At 38.9% G+C, this 20,161-nt stretch overlaps 2 protein-coding genes across 3 annotated transcripts in view; both read right to left on the reverse strand.

Annotated features, from left to right (window-relative positions):
• The window catches only part of tgm1 (transglutaminase 1, K polypeptide), a 29,460-nt gene extending 20,552 nt beyond the window's left edge, over positions 1-8,908 (reverse strand). Inside the window, exon 1 of the mRNA XM_079587659.1 lies at positions 8,746-8,908. The gene's annotated coding sequence lies outside the window, so the exon portion shown is untranslated. The remainder of the gene's footprint in view (positions 1-8,745) is intronic.
• A 938-nt stretch (positions 8,909-9,846) lies between these two features.
• The window catches only part of rabggta (Rab geranylgeranyltransferase subunit alpha), a 31,796-nt gene continuing 21,481 nt past the window's right edge, over positions 9,847-20,161 (reverse strand). The window contains exons 12-17 of one of the 2 annotated variants that reach the window (XM_079588186.1): positions 17,989-18,077; positions 17,655-17,743; positions 17,285-17,401; positions 13,483-13,596; positions 11,817-11,904; positions 9,847-10,794 (exon numbers count right to left, since the gene is read on the reverse strand). In XM_079588186.1, the coding sequence (XP_079444312.1) occupies positions 10,646-10,794; positions 11,817-11,904; positions 13,483-13,596; positions 17,285-17,401; positions 17,655-17,743; positions 17,989-18,077 (646 nt within the window). In that variant the 3' untranslated portion in view covers positions 9,847-10,645. The remainder of the gene's footprint in view (positions 10,795-11,816; positions 11,905-13,482; positions 13,597-17,284; positions 17,402-17,654; positions 17,744-17,988; positions 18,078-20,161) is intronic. The other variant, XM_079588187.1, reaches the window with a different exon arrangement.

Below are 20,161 nucleotides of genomic sequence, written 5' to 3' on the forward strand. Positions count from 1 at the left end.
TGAGGTTTATTCTCGTGTTACGCAGCACGTTTGAGCTTCTGCAAGAACCAATGAGGTTCATTCTCGTGTTACGTAGCACGTTTGAGCTTCTGCAAGAACCAATGAGGTTCATTCTCATGTTACGCAGCACGTTTGAGCTTCAGCAAGAACCAATGAGGTTAATTCTCATGTTACGTAGCAACTTTGAGCTTCTGCAAGAACCAATGAGGTTTATTCTCGTGTTACGCAGCACGTTTGAGCTTCTGCAAGAACCAATGAGGTTCATTCTCGTGTTACGTAGCAAGTTTGAGCTTCTGCAAGAACCAATTAGGTTCATTCTCGTGTTACGTAGCAAGTTTGAGCTTCTGCAAGAACCAATGAGGTTCATTCTCGTGTTACGTAGCAAGTTTGAGCTTCTGCAAGAACCAATGAGGTTCATTCTCGTGTTACGTAGCAAGTTTGAGCTTCTGCAAGAACCAATGAGGTTCATTCTCATGTTACGCAGCACTTTTGAGATTCTGCAAGAACCAATGAGGTTCATTCTCGTGTTACGCAGCACGTTTGAGCTTCTGCAAGAACCAATGAGGTTCATTCTCGTGTTACGCAGCACGTTTGAGCTTCTGCAAGAACCAATGAGGTTCATTCTCGTGTTAGGCAGCACGTTTGAGCTTCTGCAAGAACCAATGAGGTTCATTCTCGTGTTACGCAGCATGTTTGAGCTTCTGCAAGAACCAATGAGGTTCATTCTCGTGTTACGCAGCACGTTTGAGCTTCTGCAAGAACCAATGAGGTTCATTCTCGTGTTACGCAGCACATTTGAGCTTCTGCAAGAACCAATGAGGTTCATTCTCGTGTTACGCAGCACGTTTGAGCTTCAGCAAGAACCAATGAGGTTCATTCTCGTGTTACACAGCACGTTTGAGCTTCTGCATGAACCAATGAGGTTCATTCTCGTGTTACGCAGCACGTTTGAGCTTTTGCAAGAACCAATGAGGTTCATTCTCGTGTTACGTAGCAAGTTTGAGCTTCTGCAAGAACCAATGAGGTTCATTCTCATGTTACGTAGCAAGTTTGAGCTTCTGCAAGAACCACTGAGGTTCATTCTCATGTTACGTAGCAAGTTTGAGCTTCTGCAAGAACCAATGAGGTTCATTCTCGTGTTACGTAGCACGTTTGAGCTTTTGCAAGAACCAATGAGGTTCATTCTCGTGTTACGTAGCACGTTTGAGCTTTTGCAAGAACCAATGAGGTTCATTCTCGTGTTACGTAGCAAGTTTGAGCTTCTGCAAGAACCAATTAGGTTCATTCTCGTGTTACGTAGCAAGTTTGAGCTTCTGCAAGAACCAATGAGGTTCATTCTCGTGTTACGTAGCAAGTTTGAGCTTCTGCAAGAACCAATGAGGTTCATTCTCATGTTACGCAGCACGTTTGAGCTTCTGCAAGAACCAATGAGGTTCATTCTCGTGTTACGCAGCACGTTTAAGCTTCTGCAAGAACCAATGAGGTTCATTCTCGTGTTACGTAGCAAGTTTGAGCTTCTGCAAGAACCAATGAGGTTAATTCTCGTGTTACGTAGCAAGTTTGAGCTTCTGCAAGAACCAATGAGGTTCATTCTCATGTTACGCAGCACGTTTGAGCTTCTGCAAGAACCAATGAGGTTCATTCTCGTGTTACGCAGCACGTTTAAGCTTCTGCAAGAACCAATGAGGTTCATTCTCGTGTTACGCAGCACGTTTGAGCTTCTGCAAGAACCAATGAGGTTAATTCTCGTGTTACGTAGCACGTTTGAGCTTCTGCAAGAACCAATGAGGTTCATTCTCATGTTACGCATCACGTTTGAGCTTCTGCAAGAACCAATGAGGCTCATTCTCGTGTTACGCAGCACGTTTGAGCTTCTGCAAGAACCAATGAGGTTAATTCTCGTGTTACGTAGCACGTTTGAGCTTCTGCAAGAACCAATGAGGTTCATTCTCATGTTACGCATCACGTTTGAGCTTCTGCAAGAACCAATGAGGCTCATTCTCGTGTTACGCAGCACGTTTGAGCTTCTGCAAGAACCAATGAGGTTCATTCTCGTGTTACGCAGCGCGTTTGAGCTTCTGCAAGAACCAATGAGGTTCATTCTCGTGTTACGCAGCGCGTTTGAGCTTCAGCAAGAACCAATGAGGTTCATTCTCGTGTTACGCAGCACGTTTGAGCTTCTGCAAGAACCAATGAGGTTCATTCTCGTGTTAGGCAGCACGTTTGAGCTTCTGCAAGAACCAATGAGGTTCATTCTCGTGTTACGCAGCATGTTTGAGCTTCTGCAAGAACCAATGAGGTTCATTCTCGTGTTACGCAGCACGTTTGAGCTTCTGCAAGAACCAATGAGGTTCATTCTCGTGTTACGCAGCACATTTGAGCTTCTGCAAGAACCAATGAGGTTCATTCTCGTGTTACGCAGCACGTTTGAGCTTCAGCAAGAACCAATGAGGTTCATTCTCGTGTTACGCAGCACGTTTGAGCTTTTGCAAGAACCAATGAGGTTCATTCTCGTGTTACGTAGCAAGTTTGAGCTTCTGCAAGAACCAATGAGGTTCATTCTCATGTTACGTAGCAAGTTTGAGCTTCTGCAAGAACCACTGAGGTTCATTCTCATGTTACGTAGCAAGTTTGAGCTTCTGCAAGAACCAATTAGGTTCATTCTCGTGTTACGCAGCACGCTTGAGCTTCTGCAAGAACCAATAAGGTTCATTTTCGTGTTACACAGCACGATTGAGCTTCAGCAAGAACCAATGAGGTTCATTCTCATGTTACGCAGCACGTTTGAGCTTCTGCAAGAACCAATGAGGTTCATTCTCATGTTACGCAGCACGTTTGAGCTTCTGCAAGAACCAATGAGGTTCATTCTCATGTTACGCAGCACGTTTGAGCTTCAGCAAGAACCAATGAGGTTCATTCTCATGTTACGCAGCACGTTTGAGCTTCTGCAAGAACCAATGAGGTTCATTCTCGTGTTACGTAGCAAGTTTGAGCTTCTGCAAGAACCAATGAGGTTCATTCTCATGTTACGTAGCAAGTTTGAGCTTCTGCAAGAACCACTGAGGTTCATTCTCATGTTACGTAGCAAGTTTGAGCTTCTGCAAGAACCAATTAGGTTCATTCTCGTGTTACGCAGCACGCTTGAGCTTCTGCAAGAACCAATAAGGTTCATTTTCGTGTTACACAGCACGATTGAGCTTCAGCAAGAACCAATGAGGTTCATTCTCATGTTACGCAGCACGTTTGAGCTTCTGCAAGAACCAATGAGGTTCATTCTCATGTTACGCAGCACGTTTGAGCTTCTGCAAGAACCAATGAGGTTCATTCTCATGTTACGCAGCACGTTTGAGCTTCAGCAAGAACCAATGAGGTTCATTCTCATGTTACGCAGCACGTTTGAGCTTCTGCAAGAACCAATGAGGTTCATTCTCGTGTTACGTAGCAAGTTTGAGCTTCTGCAAGAACCAATGAGGTTTATTCTCGTGTTACGCAGCACGTTTGAGCTTCTGCAAGAACCAATGAGGTTCATTCTCGTGTTACGTAGCAAGTTTGAGCTTCTGCAAGAACCAATTAGGTTCATTCTCATGTTACGCAGCACGTTTGAGCTTCTGCAAGAACCAATGAGGTTCATTCTCGTGTTACGTAGCACGTTTGAGCTTTTGCAAGAACCAATGAGGTTCATTCTCGTGTTACGTAGCAAGTTTGAGCTTCTGCAAGAACCAATGAGGTTCATTCTCATGTTACGTAGCAAGTTTGAGCTTCTGCAAGAACCAATTAGGTTCATTCTCGTGTTACGCAGCACGTTTAAGCTTCTGCAAGAACCAATGAGGTTCATTCTCGTGTTACGTAGCAAGTTTGAGCTTCTGCAAGAACCAATGAGGTTAATTCTCGTGTTACGTAGCACGTTTGAGCTTCTGCAAGAACCAATGAGGTTCATTCTCATGTTACGCATCACGTTTGAGCTTCTGCAAGAACCAATGAGGCTCATTCTCGTGTTACGCAGCACGTTTGAGCTTCTGCAAGAACCAATGAGGTTCATTCTCGTGTTACGCAGCGCGTTTGAGCTTCTGCAAGAACCAATGAGGTTCATTCTCGTGTTACGCAGCGCGTTTGAGCTTCAGCAAGAACCAATGAGGTTCATTCTCGTGTTACGCAGCACGTTTGAGCTTCAGCAAGAACCAATGAGGGTTATTCTCGTGTTACGCATCACGTTTGAGCTTTTGCAAGAACCAATGAGGTTCATTCTCATGTTATGCAGCACGTTTGAGCTTCTGCAAGAACCAATGAGGTTCATTCTCGTGTTACACAGCACGTTTGAGCTTTTGCAAGAACCAATGAGGTTCATTCTCATGTTACGCAGCACGTTTGAGCTTCTGCAAGAACCAATAAGGTTCATTCTCGTGTTACGCAGCACGTTTGAGCTTCTGCAAGAACCAATGAGGTTCATTCTCGTGTTACACAGCACGTTTGAGCTTCTGCAAGAACCAATGAGGTTCATTCTCGTGTTACGCATCACGTTTGAGCTTCTGCAAGAACCAATGAGGTTCATTCTCGTGTTACGCAGCACGTTTGAGCTTCAGCAAGAACCAATGAGGTTCATTCTTGTGTTACGCAGCACGTTTGAGCTTCTGCAAGAACCAATGAGGTTCATTCTCGTGTTACGCAGCACGTTTGAGCTTCTGCAAGAACCAATGAGGTTAATTCTCGTGTTACGCAGCACGTTTGAGCTTCAGCAAGAACCAATGAGGTTCATTCTTGTGTTACGCAGCACGTTTGAGCTTCTGCAAGAACCAATGAGGTTCATTCTTGTGTTACGCAGCACGTTTGAGCTTCTGCAAGAACCAATGAGGTTCATTCTCGTGTTACGCAGCACGTTTGAGCTTCTGCAAGAACCAATGAGGTTCATTCTCATGTTACGCATCACGTTTGAGCTTCTGCAAGAACCAATGAGGTTCATTCTCGTGTTACGCAGCACGTTTGAGCTTCAGCAAGAACCAATGAGGTTCATTCTTGTGTTACGCAGCACGTTTGAGCTTCAGCAAGAACCAATGAGGGTTATTCTCGTGTTACGCATCACGTTTGAGCTTCTGCAAGAACCAATGAGGTTCATTCTCATGTTACGCATCACGTTTGAGCTTCTGCAAGAACCAATGAGGTTCATTCTCGTGTTACGCAGCGCGTTTGAGCTTCAGCAAGAACCAATGAGGGTTATTCTCGTGTTACGCATCTCGTTTGAGCTTCTGCAAGAACCAATGAGGTTCATTCTCATGTTACGTAGCAAGTTTGAGCTTCTGCAAGAACCAATTAGGTTCATTCTCGTGTTACGTAGCAAGTTTGAGCTTCTGCAAGAACCAATGAGGTTCATTCTCGTGTTACGTAGCACGTTTGAGCTTCTGCAAGAACCAATGAGGTTCATTCTCATGTTACGCAGCACGTTTGAGCTTCTGCAAGAACCAATTAGGTTCATTCTTGTGTTACGCAGCACGTTTGAGCTTCTGCAAGAACCAATGAGGTTCATTCTCGTGTTATGTAGCAAGTTTGAGCTTCTGCAAGAACCAATTAGGTTCATTCTCGTGTTACGTAGCAAGTTTGAGCTTCTGCAAGAACCAATGAGGTTCATTCTCGTGTTACGCAGCACGTTTGAGCTTCTGCAAGAACCAATGAGGTTCATTCTCATGTTACGTAGCAAGTTTGAGCTTCTGCAAGAACCAATTAGGTTCATTCTCGTGTTACGTAGCAAGTTTGAGCTTCTGCAAGAACCAATAAGGTTCATTTTCGTGTTACGCAGCACGTTTGAGCTTCTGCAAGAACCAATGAGGTTCATTCTCGTGTTACGTAGCAAGTTTGAGCTTCTGCAAGAACCAATGAGGTTCATTCTTGTGTTTCGTGCAAGAGTTTTGTTCTCACGCATCAAGCAAGATCGGTTGAGCTTCTGTTAATGTTCGCTGATGATCAACATTCAATTCAATCTGTTCATTATAGAAAGCAATCACATCTCTTCAGAAAATTTGGACTAAACTGCTCAATTAATATGGATTAGTTTTACGATCTCTTTATTAACTTTTCAAAGCGTCAAAGTGTTAGTTGCATATATGTCTATGGAGGGACAGAAAGCTCTCAGATTTCACCAAAAAGTTTTTTTTTTGTGTTCTGAAAATGAACACAGCAAGTGGAGCATTATTTTTGGCTACAATTTTACTTTTTTAAGGGTAACTTTATCCCCTTCAACTGAGCGGATTTTTACCCCCAACATACTCCTTTTTCTCTTATTCAACAGTTACTGAAATAATGTTGTCTTAATCACTTTTTTTACATTCATTTATTTATTGACTAAGTAGTGTACTAGGCAGCATAATGCACAGACAGGCAGTTAATATTGCAAATTAAACCCAGATTTTTTTATTAAATTGATCAAAAGTAACAGTAAATATGTTACAAGTAAAGATGTAATGTTACAAACGATTTATATTTCAAACAAATGTTGTTCTTTTGAACTATATATTCATTAAATATTCTTAAATAAATTGCTATTGTGATTTCCACAAAAATTTGAAGCAGAACAACTGTTTTCAACATTGATAATAATCAGTAATGGTTCTTGATCATCAAATAATTATATTAGAATGATTTCTGAAGGATCACAGAAACAAATTACATTTTACAATATATTCACATACAAAACTGCTATTTTAAATTGTAATAATATTTCACAATTTTACTGTTTTTACTCTACTTTTGATTCAGATAAATGCAGCCTTGGGGAACATAAGACACTTATATAGGGTTGGGGAGTAACGGAATACATGTAACGGCGTTATGTAATCAGGATACAAAAATCCAGTAACTGTAATCCGTTACAGTTACGTCAAAAAATGTGGTAATCAGATTATAGTTACATTTTGAAAAAGGGGGTAATACTTTCAGGATTACAATGGTTTAATTTAAAACGTGATAAATCCGTATTTTGACATAATAACACTATATATTAAGCGCTGATTATAGCTACAGCAGTTCCTGGTTCTGTTCACAGTAATGAGTCTTACCCGCGGGTAAAAACGCTTTCAATTCATGGATGGTGTAATCTGTAGAAATTAGGAGAGTATCTTTTTTAGTACCCAAAATGTCCTTTCTTAATCTCTTCTCTCTTAACGGGATGTTCGCATAGATAAACGGATGTTCGCTGTAACGTAGGGGAACTCCCACTGCCAATGCCCATAAATTCAGTCAGGCAAATGAAGAAAGATCACGGCTTTAGTCAACATGTAGGCCCATTGTAAAATAAACTAATATGTAGATTGTGTGTAGAATTTTTAAATGTTGTGTTTTTATTTTTTCCTTGTACATGTTAGTTAAAAATAAAACAAACTATTCTGTAATAATACACCATATAGCCACTAGATGTCTGTATAGCCATTTACGTAAATATATATTCAGGGCTGTGGAATTCTTAACCCTTTCACACGTAAGTTTAAAATATTCTAACTGACCCCCCAGCGTGAGTTTTTCAAGGCGACCGTTATTTAGAACCTGTCACTTTATCGTTTCCATGGTGACGCGTCATTGCTTGTCACGTGACACAGCGCAAACACAACACAGCGCTGAATGAATGATGATCTGCTTTTATGCAATTTTCTCTTTTTGATTCAAAATATTCAAAAATATGTTAGATATAGCATGAAACACAGATATTCCGATTGTCAAATATGTGCATGTGGATGTGTTTGGTTGTTTAAACACTTTTATAACGATCGCGTTAGTTGAGCTGTATGCGCGATGGGCGGCGCCATGTTAGTTTGTGCTGGATTTACAACACGTCAATTCCTCCACTTCTCACGAAATACATGAAAGTAAGTGGCAGGTTAACTGGGAGAAGAATAGGGTAAAATGTAAAGCTACTTACACATTGTGTATCTGATATGAATAAAACATGTCGTCTTATTATAATGGAAAGGATTATTATTGGCACTTCCATAGACATCTGTGTGTATTTTACAAACTCAAATTCATTGGTTTGCTAGTACTTATGTGATTTTAAATGCCTGAAACCTAAAATAAACATTATGTGGTTGAAAACACTGAATAGTTGTGATATATGACAAGCGCGAGCAGGTCCATCTCTGGCTCAGCGCCAGCCAACGCGCGAAAGCACATTTGAATTTAGCAGTTGATCACGTGATGCGCTGACCGTTCTAATCACACCGGTGTGATCGTACGTGCGAAAGGGTAAATAAAAGTTTTTATTTTATTTTTTATAATATTTTACCTTGAAGTAATCCAAAAGTAATCAGATTACATTACTTTCATATTGTGGTACTTGGATTACGTTACTGAATACTTTTTTTTATTAAGTAATTTGTAACTGTAACGGAATACATTTGGAAAGTAACCCTCCCAAGCCATTTTACGACTTCAAACATTTGAAAGTCGGCTGGCAATTATCACAAAATAAATTGCTTTGGTGTCAGGGTCGTTCTGATCACCCTATGTGGGTTTATTTTTTGATAATGGCCATTCAGTTGTCTGTACATTACCCCTAGTCCCTTACACGTTTTTTGGAGAGAAACCTCTCTGGACACCCAGAATATAGTTTCCATATATTTATATTGCAGAACACATTTCCCAAACACCAAAATACCACAGTAACTGTAATTCAGTAATAAAATACAGTAGTACATAGGCTATAGTAAATAGCAGTAGATTTTCTCAGGTGAGATCCTTTCATGTAATGATAAAGTTTTTCCTTACTTGTTTGCAGTCCTTTGCAGTTTGTAAAAGTGTCAGTCTTGTTTATGCCTTGTTTACGTCTCCACTCGATAAATCCCCTTTTGTAATGTCTCATCGATATAATACATCGATGAGCGTTTAATTTAGGATTGAACTCCAGCAAGTGTCTAGCTGTTACTATTATATATAGGGTAGGGCTAACCTGTGTGAGAACTGGTTTAACCTGATGACTGAAATGTTTAAAAATCATGCAATAGGCCTACTGTAGGAGTCATTCTGGGCATGGAAGATGACACACAAGTTAGCCAGGTCAGTGAGACAGTAACACATACTAAATATACAATTTAATGGATAAACCATTCCTTCTTTTGGTGGCAACACAGCAGACAGGCAGATAGAGAGACATTAAAAACATTAGAAAGCTAAAAATCCTGTAACTGAAATACATGATTAGCCCCATTCAGTGATTTAAATTGATCATCATTAAAATACATCACGTCATTGCAGGCAAACCAGTTCTTAATACAAAAACGTGCTCTGTTATGAATCAACAAGCACAAAGGCATCAATACTCCTGTAATTACAGCTCAACAAACATAATTGCTATAATAAATGGCTAAACGATCGATGCATACAATGCACTTCACCTTGTCGTATCACAAATTAATTATTTCTTCAAATGCCCACCTGAACCCATGCTTTACATTTAAAAAGGAAGTTATGATGGTCAAAAATGTCTGCCTAGCAAAACACTTTAAAACAGATGCATTATGTATTGCCTTAAAACATGGCTAGAAAAGATTATAACATGGGAATACTTAGACTTGAAGTCATGCTGCTTCTCCAGCGATTTCTGCTTACGTGCTAAATATTTGGATTATCAGAACTAAATATCTTTCCAGATAACATTTTCATGGTCCCACTTTACATTAATTTCATTTATGCCTGCTACCCCTCCTGGGACATAGGCCACTTCACATTAGGCGTCTTTCATGTACTATGTAGCCTACTAACATTGAAATTAATAATTGATACAATGCACTTGTGTACACATTTTTACTTTGTACTTATATTTAAAAACTGGTTGCATTTATAATTACATCTACAGTTTAACATTTTTTTAAATGCAAGTAAATATTAGTCAAAGGCACTAGATTATTATATATCTTAATGACTGAAGAAATCATCGCATCGATATAATGCACATTACATTGGGATGTTCCTTAAATTGGTGCTTGCAGTCATAATTGCACAACACTTAGCATCTTCCATCTGAAGTCTTTAATTAGACTAATATTTACAGTGTGAGGTCATCAAAGAATTAGACCCAACTAGACACACACATGGGGAAGAAGAAACATGTTTCTTTATTGGCGTGAATATTCACACCACGGATGGCTTATCTTCACAGATACATCGCAAGAACAATATCAGGACCGTCAGAACTTTAAGGGTTAAAAGTAGAAGCAGATGTTGCAAAACATTTCTCTATCAGCATGCGGTGCGGGGTTCATAAGTGGTCAAACTTTATTTGAAATGAGAACCGTCATTTATCACACACAAACACAAACACACAGACAGACAGGATGCGGACTGTTTTTAAAGGCACAGTTCACCAAAACCATTTAAAATGTCTCTCATGTCAGTGTCTAAAGTTAAATGTAATTTATTTTAAATTAGGACTGTCATTTTATGGAAAAGAGCAGCATGAACATTCATCAAAATATACGTACATACAAATACATACAGCCTAACAAATGGACTTTGAAAACAGACTTAATTTCTGGGTGAACTATCACTTTAAGTCGGATCAGGTTCAGCACATGAGGTACGGGTTTAGAAATGGTTAGTGAGCTCTAATTACTATCTAAATCAGTACATGTAAAGTCAGTGACACACACACACACACACACACTGCACATCAAAGAGACAGGGCAGTAACCAATGGCAAAAGCTGGCTGATCTCGGACTCTATGTTGGCAGTTTTGTGGACAGGGTTTCCACGCAGATCCAGTCTGGCCAGTTTAATGCAGGACGCCAATGATTCAAGATCAGACAGTTTACAGATTTCTGAGAAATGCATTAAGAAAACACTTTTTACAGTTACAACACAGTAACAAAAATTACACTACACACAAAATGTAAATCACACACTAACAGTCTCAGATAAGATCATTAGATACAGCAGGTTACACACTTCACTTCGATGGTCCAGTTTAGACCTTCTACTGACTATAAGTAACTTGGCAAGAACATGTTAACTTATTCTACTAACCCCAACCTAACCGTTTACTAATACACTAATAAGCTAGTTAGCATGTAGTTGCAAAGTTACTTATAGTCAGTAGAAGGTCTAAAGTTGACCATCGAATTTAAGTTAACAGATACAGTATATTACACTTTCTGGACTGGTAAAAGAGAAATAAATAGTCGCATAATATTACGTTTAATCTATATTCTAATACGGTTTAATATATGTATGTTTAATTTATACTACCATTCAAAAGTTTGGGGTCAGTAAGACTATTTATTTGATCAAAATACAGTAAACGGTTATAATGTGAAATATTATAAAAATATGATGATATGCTGCTCAAGAATTTTTTTTTTTTATAATCAATGTTGAAAACAGTTTTTCAAATGTTTGTGTTTTTTTTTTCAGGATCCTTCGATTAATAGAAAGTTAAAAAGAACATAATTTATAAAAAAAAACTAAAAAACATTTGTATCATTATACATTTCTTGACTGAAAATGTTGATCAATGTAATGCATTCTAGCTGAAAAAAAGTATTAATTTTTTTAAAGAACGGCAACACTTTACAATAAGGTAACATTAGTTAATTACTTTAGTTAACATGAATTAAGAATGAAGTGAACAATACTTCTACAGCATTTACTAATCTTAGTTAATGTTAATTTCAGCATTTACTAATACATTATTAAAATATTTTTTTGTTTTTGATCGCATTAGTTAATGCACCGTGAACTAACATGAACAAACGACTACATTTTCATTACACAAGGCTAAATCCCACACCGGCTCTGACACCAGAAAAGGGTTGACGCATTTTTTTTTTAAAGAAAAGGATACGATTGTTCTTCAGAGAAACCTCCTCCAGTTTAGGCAGATGATACAGTCCCTCCAGACTTTCGATGGCGTTATCATCGGCCTCCAGCACCTGAAGCATTAAACCATGTGAAGCGCAACACGCCATTTTACAAGGTGATCATTCGAAAGAAACACTGAGTTAGGGAGTTGTTCACACAGAATGCATTTCAGAAACCATTCCACTGTGCTACTTCTACATTGTTTTTCTATGCAAACACGTGCTAGACGAACATCTTTAACCGTTGCACTCGTGTCTCGTATCTTTTGTGGACACACACACACACACACACACACACACACACACACACACACACACACACACACACACACACACACACACACACACACACACACACACACACACACACACACACACACACACACACACACACACACACACACACACACACACACACACACACACACACACACACACACACACACACACACGACAGCAGCAGGGCTTGACATGAACTTTTTCGCTCTCACCAGCCACTGAGATTAGTTTTCCAAAGTTAGATATTTTGAATATTATCTCATAATTTGGCAGCAGATTTATTAGGCTGCTGTCACTTTAAGACCTGACGCATGGATCTATTACACATACGTTTACTTTCTCAAGATTATACGTTCACTTAAAACATACGTGAAAACTCGCAAAGACTGGCATTTTGACATTATTTTGTGTGTATCTGACGGTTTAAGCCTAATAAGCACCGCACTTTGCGTGTGAGGACAAAATCTGCGGGAATGAGTCAAATTATGAAACGAGTGAGTGAGTGGAGGCGGGTTTGTGTGTCACTTGCTGTCGGAGAGATGAGAGAGAGAGAAAGAGTAGCTGGTATTGTGTATCTATTATGTGGAAAATGAATATTGGAAGCGTTTAAGATATTTCAGTATCGATACGGATCGAACAATCAATATTTTTGACAACACTACATTTCACTTAGTTTATTATTTCAGAAGCCTTTTTAAAATAATACAATTGAAAAAATGTTACATTATAAATAAAATACAACCTGCCAAAGTGGCTAGTAGGAGTGACTGCGTTACACACCACTGCTGAAATACACACGCTTTTGGCGGGTTGGCGAGTGTCGAAATCAAGCCCTGCATGCGGTCGAAAAGAAGAGCGCTAAAGTTAAAAAGAAGTTTATGAGTCTGAGTCATGACGACTCAGAATAGTTTTATCATGCTATTCTTGGCGGACTAGATCTGCTACGCTGCTGTTGTTGCAGGGAGGACTTGCTACTGCTAATAGACGCACGGACACACACTGCATGTAAGATCGGCTGCTGCTGAATGCATATACACACATAAATCCTGTATCAGATCTAGACAGGTGGAGCTGGGGAGGTGGAGGGGTTCAGAGTTAATCTGATACTGCAGGACTAGCTTACAGCAAACAACGAACCAGACTATTTAAATGTTGAGCAAGCAATCTCATTGGCTGCAGGATCAGCAGAGGCCAATCAGCTTGTGGCATACTGTAATCATGTGATTGCTTGCATATAAAAAGACATCTCAAAAAGCTCGCTTTTTTTGTTTTGTTGGCGTTTCTCTCTTTTTTAACAGGAAAAACGCATTCTGTGTGAATGGTCCCTACCAGTTATTTGTGGGCAGATGAGGAAAAGAAGCATGGGTTCACCTCTAGGCACTGCAACATGGCAAACTGAGGTGGCAGCCGCACAAGCTGATTGGAGGAGAGGTTGATATGGGTCACCAAGAGAAGCTGATCGAGGTGACACAAGGTCGTCAGGTTCTGATGTAGGAGAGAGACAGACACAAAAAAAAGATGTATGGTTTCAAGCAATGTAACGTTGACCAAAAAGGATGTGGTCAACGCCAGAGAAACTCAGCGAGCCACTGTTTGAAAGTAAGAGAACAAGTAAAGCATTTATGATGGCTTGGTGTTATAGTAATATAGATAGTTGACACTAGCCTGATACACAGGGTGTGACTGCGGTTGTCACTCCGCTGGCAGAAACAAGGGAGAGCTGTGTTTTCCCTGTGATTCAGCCACATGGGTGTTTCTATGTAACTGCATAGTAAATCTGACAGTAACTCGATTTCTTAACCTTTAATAGGCGCACCCAAAAAATGTTTTATTTGTAGTTTGTCATTCTTTGTATTGAAGCGAATTTATGCCACACTGAAATTAAATTGTGCATAGCATCTACAATACACCCATTCACAGAAAATAGCACACACAAAAAAACATGGCTATGGAAACATAACCATTTTTTCTTAAGTAATAATGAACAATTTGTACATTATTTTATTTATACCAGAATGTATGGAGATTTGTTAAATAAAATGCTGAATTCACACCTCCAGTCTAATGTATTTTTACCCCAATGTTATTCTTAATTGGAGTAAAACTTTCAAACTAACTAACCAACCAACCAACCAACCAACCAACTAACTAACTAACTAACTAACTAACTAACTAACTAACTAACTAACTAACTAACTAACTAACTAACTAACTAACTAACTGCTCCTCAATGTAGAACAGAACAAATATATATATATATATATTTGTTACAAATATTATTACAATTATTAATTCTTTACCATTCAACATTTTTCTGTATGTATTCCATTTAATCTGCTCAGCCCTCAGGAACTATATTAAATCATACATTATTATTGTCTTTAAAAGATTCACAAAAATGATCCACAGCTTATGACTGATTGCATTGCCTCTTACATCCTGAAATGATGCCAATACAGTTTCTATTTGTGTGTATTTAAGACTCGAGTGGTAATGATGACTCAATGAGTTGAGTTCAAACATATTTTAACAGGATATCATGTTCAAAATGTGCTTTATTAAATGGCTAAAAAGGCCTATCAAAGATATAGAAAGTCAAATGACTATTATCTCTCACGCGCAAATGGTTGAGCAAGACTATTTGACTGTACATTACTCATGTTTCTGTCATTTCACACGAGTGAAAACATTTGAACAATTCAGTCACGTTCACATCCTGGTCATTTATAGGAATACTGTAACTTTACAATAAATATTTTTATTTAATAACTTCAACCTCACATATTTTAATATTTAGTTAAATGAACACATTAACCAGGACAAGATTATTTTAGTAAATGAAAATGTTTACTATTAAAAATAATAATAAACTGAAATCAAGAATCATTTTTTTAAAGTGAAACTAAAATATTCATGCCTCTGAAACTTAAAAAAAAAAAACATTTCAAAAATAATAGAGCTATGTTATTTTGGTATAATCATATCAATATCAAAAAGTATAATACAAAATTTAAAAAAATCGGCACATTGTAATCTTGCTAACCACTCTTACAAAAAAAAAAAAAATGGGGTAAGCACACTTACATTCTCATTTTAAGATGTGTTCTGAGTAAATGTGGTTTGATTTGTTAACATTAGTTGATTTATTAGGCTAACTAACTTGAACCGTGAGAAATACATTTGTTACTGTATTTATTAATCTTAGTTAATACAAATACAGCTGTTCATTGATTGTTTGTTCATGTTGCTTCACAGTGCATTAGGCTAACTAATGTTAACACATACAACTTATGATTTCAATAAGGCTACTAGTAAATGGTGAAATTAACATTGCTGTAGAAGTGCGGTTTATTAATAGTTAATGTTAACTAATGTAGTTAACAAGAGTTTAACAAATTGAACTTTATTGTAAAGTGTTACCGATTAGTTATACAACGATTCCGTGTTGGATAGATCAGTTGTTATAACCATAGGTTATTATTCATTAAAGTGAATCGGTTCAAATGAGTCATTAGTTCAGGAATCGGAGAGTCATTAGCGGACGTGTTGTGTGATTATCCAGGTGCTGTGCCGAACTTCGACCCCCGCCAAATTATTACCCCCCCAGCATTGGTAGGTTTAGGATTAGTTGTGGGGGAGGGGTTAGGATTAGGCAATCAGGTACTGACTTCAACGAGGAGGGTAATCATTTGGCAGGGGGTCGAAATTCGGCACAACTCCAGCAGTTTAGGACATCCCACAAGATGTGTGTCGACACAGAAAACATGTCATCGCTGGATAGGTTTATTTGTTTATTGAAAGTGTGGTTTATGTCAGCTGAATGTGCGGAACGCTTTTCAGAGAAGATATAGGCGCGTTTCCCCCGAAATAAGGATTTTTTTTTTGCCCCAGACCGGTTGCTTTCTGCGTTTACACCGCGGTCTAAAGTACCGGGAAGATTATAAACTGCGCGCGACTGCTCCTCCCAGTCTGCGACGCACAGTTCAGTTTTGAGCGCCACATTTATAACAAGTATGGAGGAGATTCAAACTGTGCTGCAGTTGTTTGTGATGTATTGGTTTACTAACGAGGAAATTAACAAAACGGCAGAAAAGAGACGAGCACTGATACTAAAGCGTGTTCAGAAAGCTCGTAATGCTAGATATAAAATAGACGATGTATGTTATCAGCTATTGCGGACATCGACCGTGAGACGGCTGGGACGAACGCGCAGAAAATATCCTCTTCCACTAATACGCTTAATAAAGCCTGAAGTGAACCTCGTCGTCTGTCCAGCGGTGTTTAAAAAAAATAAAAATAATTAAATATATGTAAAAATTCTACTCTTACTGCATGAAGCCACGAACCGCAATAGATTTTTTAAAAATGCCGGTTAAAATAGAATGCTGCGTGGAGTCATCCAATCAAAATGCGGCGTGAACACAACCAATCAGCATCTTCAGCACACAAGTCCCGCCCCCGAAAGTTCCTGAACTTTGAAAAAGTACTACCTCGCCAGCAGGGACTTTCGGAGGGGGAGATATTTACCCGGAACTTCATTTAGACCCTGATTCCTGCGGTGTAAACACACCGAGTACCAGCCCAAAGCTCCTAGTTCCTGCGATGGAAACGCGGCTTAAGGCACACATTTTTTAGCACAATTCACACCCAGCGGTAATTCAGGAAAAAAAATCTCAGAATGCTCCACGTGAAACTTCGGTTTTCCGACCTTTTACCATCGTGTCAATTCTCAATTGATTTTGATTAATATGCGTGAGGGAGAGAGAGCAAGACAGTTTGCAGACGGTGAGAGTGCGTCTGCTCGTTCTCTCAGTAACATGCGCCCTGTCACAAGCGTCTACATCACTCACCGATCAAATAAGGTTTTGGCGGGATACAAATTCGATTTGGCAGTCGCCAAAAGACGCAATATGTGGCGGCCGGTGTCGATTCAGTGGCGCACCCCCATGAATCAGTCTATGTGTGGGAAACACTGTATTTCTCTTTTTATTTTTTACATTAAATATATGCATTAAGAAGATGTCTTCCATCATATACTGATAAATTAGAACATAAATGAAAAGAAAAACTAAAATTAAGAACTTAATTGGAAAGGTCTCATTGAAAATAAAGCAAATAAAAAACAAAAAATTGGAAACGATAACATTTTCAGTGCCGGGTCGGCCGCTCTTACCTTATTGGAAAGGCTAAAGACCCGCACCTCTGCGTACTCCATCTTCAGGATGGTGTTTTCAATCAGAAACTTGCTGCACAAATCACTGTAGTAGGAAGAGCGCATGGGGTCCACTTCCTGTGAGAGCGAGAAAACGACCAATCACACGGCTTACAAAGACACACATCACATCACAGGGGTTCGGGATCTGAACAAACACCCAACACACAGTGTTCAACTCCGCACATCATTTGTGCCACAGGCATGATTGAAACTAAATTATTTAAAAGGCATCGGTTATGTAAATAATTGGCTAAATTATGTATTATTAGTATTTCATTATGCCTTGTAGACAGAGCATGTCTAATTGTAGAGGATGCAGTGTTCTCACTTTGAGGGATTGGAAATGTGCCAGAGTCTCTTTCTCATGGCCTAGAGGATCCAGAGCTCTCATGAGGAGTATGATCGTCAGCAGACACCCTGAAACACACACACACACACACACACACACACACACACACACACACACACACACACACACACACACACACACACACACACACACACACACACACACACACACACACACACACACACACACACACACACACACACACACACACAGCTTCTTTTCTCTAAGATGATGCAGGAAATACAAATGCTATGTGAAGTATGCATGTACAAAACACACACACCCTTATGAAAACAGACGCACACACACTTACATTTGTTCTGAGGCTCGAGCTCCAGCAGCTGATTGCAGGACTCAAGCTCAGCCTGTAGCACTGAACTTTTCTCAACCGAAAGCTCACTCCTGCAACACACACACACACACACACACACACACACGGTATGTTTCCATGTTTTATGGGGACTTTCCATAGACATAATGATTTTTATACTGTACAAACTGTATATTATATCCACTTACACTAACTCTACCCCTAAACTTACCATCACAAAAAACGTTCTGCATTTTTAAATGTATTTATTTTTTAAACATCACTTAGTTCGATGTATAAGCCGTTTTCCTCATACGGACCAAATTGAGATCATCATGAGATCTGTTACTAACATGGCTTAAAATATTTGTATTTTAAATACATAGTAATTAAATAAAGAAATTATCATTGAAGACAGTATATAAGTGTCATTACACTTAATTATTACACTCACAATTATGTTATTACACACACTTTAAGAATGCCATTATTCACATTGAACTTGGATACCCTATGTATAAAATGTATGATGGATAAGGCTGTCGAAATTAATGTTAATGCATTGCATCAATAACACGTTTAATGCCTTTTTTTGTTGATTTTAACACCGTTGACATAACAGTTTCATTCGAACTGAAACCGAAACCCCACCCTCTGAAGACATGCCAGCAAACCTGAACCTGTGAATGATTGACAGGCAGAGGGCGTCACACAAACCTGAACCTGTGAATGATTGACAGGCAGAGGGCGTGTCACACGATCCTGAGAGCTGAAGACAGACTGGGCCGAGCTTTATCACTGATTTGTCAGTAAGCCGTGACGTTATGCATCGTATTCCAACATTTTTCCAACTAAACGCATCAACGCTCAACAAAAATGCGCCCCCATGAGTTGTGCTGCGGCAAAAACATGTTAATTAAGTCCATAAAGTGGGGAAAAAGTTCAATTATTGCAGATTGACAGTTCAGTTGAGAAATACAAAATGTGTTTTAGTGTTTAATAAAAACTATATTTAAAAATGTATATTCACTGTTGTAAGACTGAAAATATTGGTTGGGGCCCTGGTCTGAGACAAAATGGCCCTGCTAGCTAATTAACATTCGACTTCCCCCATACAGCCTGACTTCCTCTCAGAAACAACGAAGAACTCACACAAGAACATGGTTTAATGTGAATGTTTATCAATAACTTATGTTTTTGGTGTCATTTGAAAGGTCTCAAAGTGAGTGGTACAGATATCTCATATCCAGATAGATAAAAGGTAATAAGATTGATAGAAGTTTAGAGAAAACTGGGAAAGCCATTTGAGGGTGGCTTTCCCCATCCCCCATATCACCTGGGCAAACAGTATAAAGGAAGGTGTGCTTGCTCTATCGGGTCTCTTGTCTTTGGATGCCAAGCTGGGGGGAGAGGGCTCTCTCCCTCTCCCTCTCGCTCTCTCTCTTTCTCTCCCTCTCTCTCTCCCTTTCTCTCTCTCTCTCAGGTAACATTTATATTGGGTACAAATGGTTTAAATTCTCATTACATCATGTTGTAACTATTTAAGTGTAAACATAACCTTATTGCACATTGAACTTTTATTTAATTCATGGAGTCAGATTAAAACGAGATAATTGCATATGAGAACCTGTGTCTTATTTAACCAAAATTCCTTTAAAACGCTGGAGAGACTCGAACACGCGCTTCCTTCCCCGTGCTACACCGACCTCTTGCTGAATTTTTTTAACTTATTTTGATTTTCTTTGAGTAATTCAGAAAAACAGTTCTAAAACTTATTTTAATTTCCTTTGAATAATTCAGACAAACATTTCTGAAACTTATTTTGATTTAATTTCTGAAACATATTTTGTTTTCTGCACATTTGTATATTGTCCAATTTACTTGCAACAATGTCTTTGGACATCAATTCAATTGAATCTCTATGTTTGGTTACACCAAAATTTAGCTGACACTCTTTAACCCAGCACTGGTTGTTTCATTAGAATGACATTTATTTAAATGTTTCTAGAAACAGGGTAAGAGCTTGTAGGATCTTCCTTTGTCCTTCCTTGACCCTAGGAATGCTATCGGTGTGGCAATTAAAATCAGATAATTAATGAGACCAAATGTACCACTCACATTTGCTGACATGAACATGGTATTTTACATTGAACATGACATGATTTTGCTTGATTGC

Source organism: Phoxinus phoxinus (genome assembly GCF_949152265.1).
Source record: "Phoxinus phoxinus genome assembly, chromosome: 18".
NCBI classification, from domain to species: domain Eukaryota; kingdom Metazoa; phylum Chordata; class Actinopteri; order Cypriniformes; family Leuciscidae; genus Phoxinus; species Phoxinus phoxinus.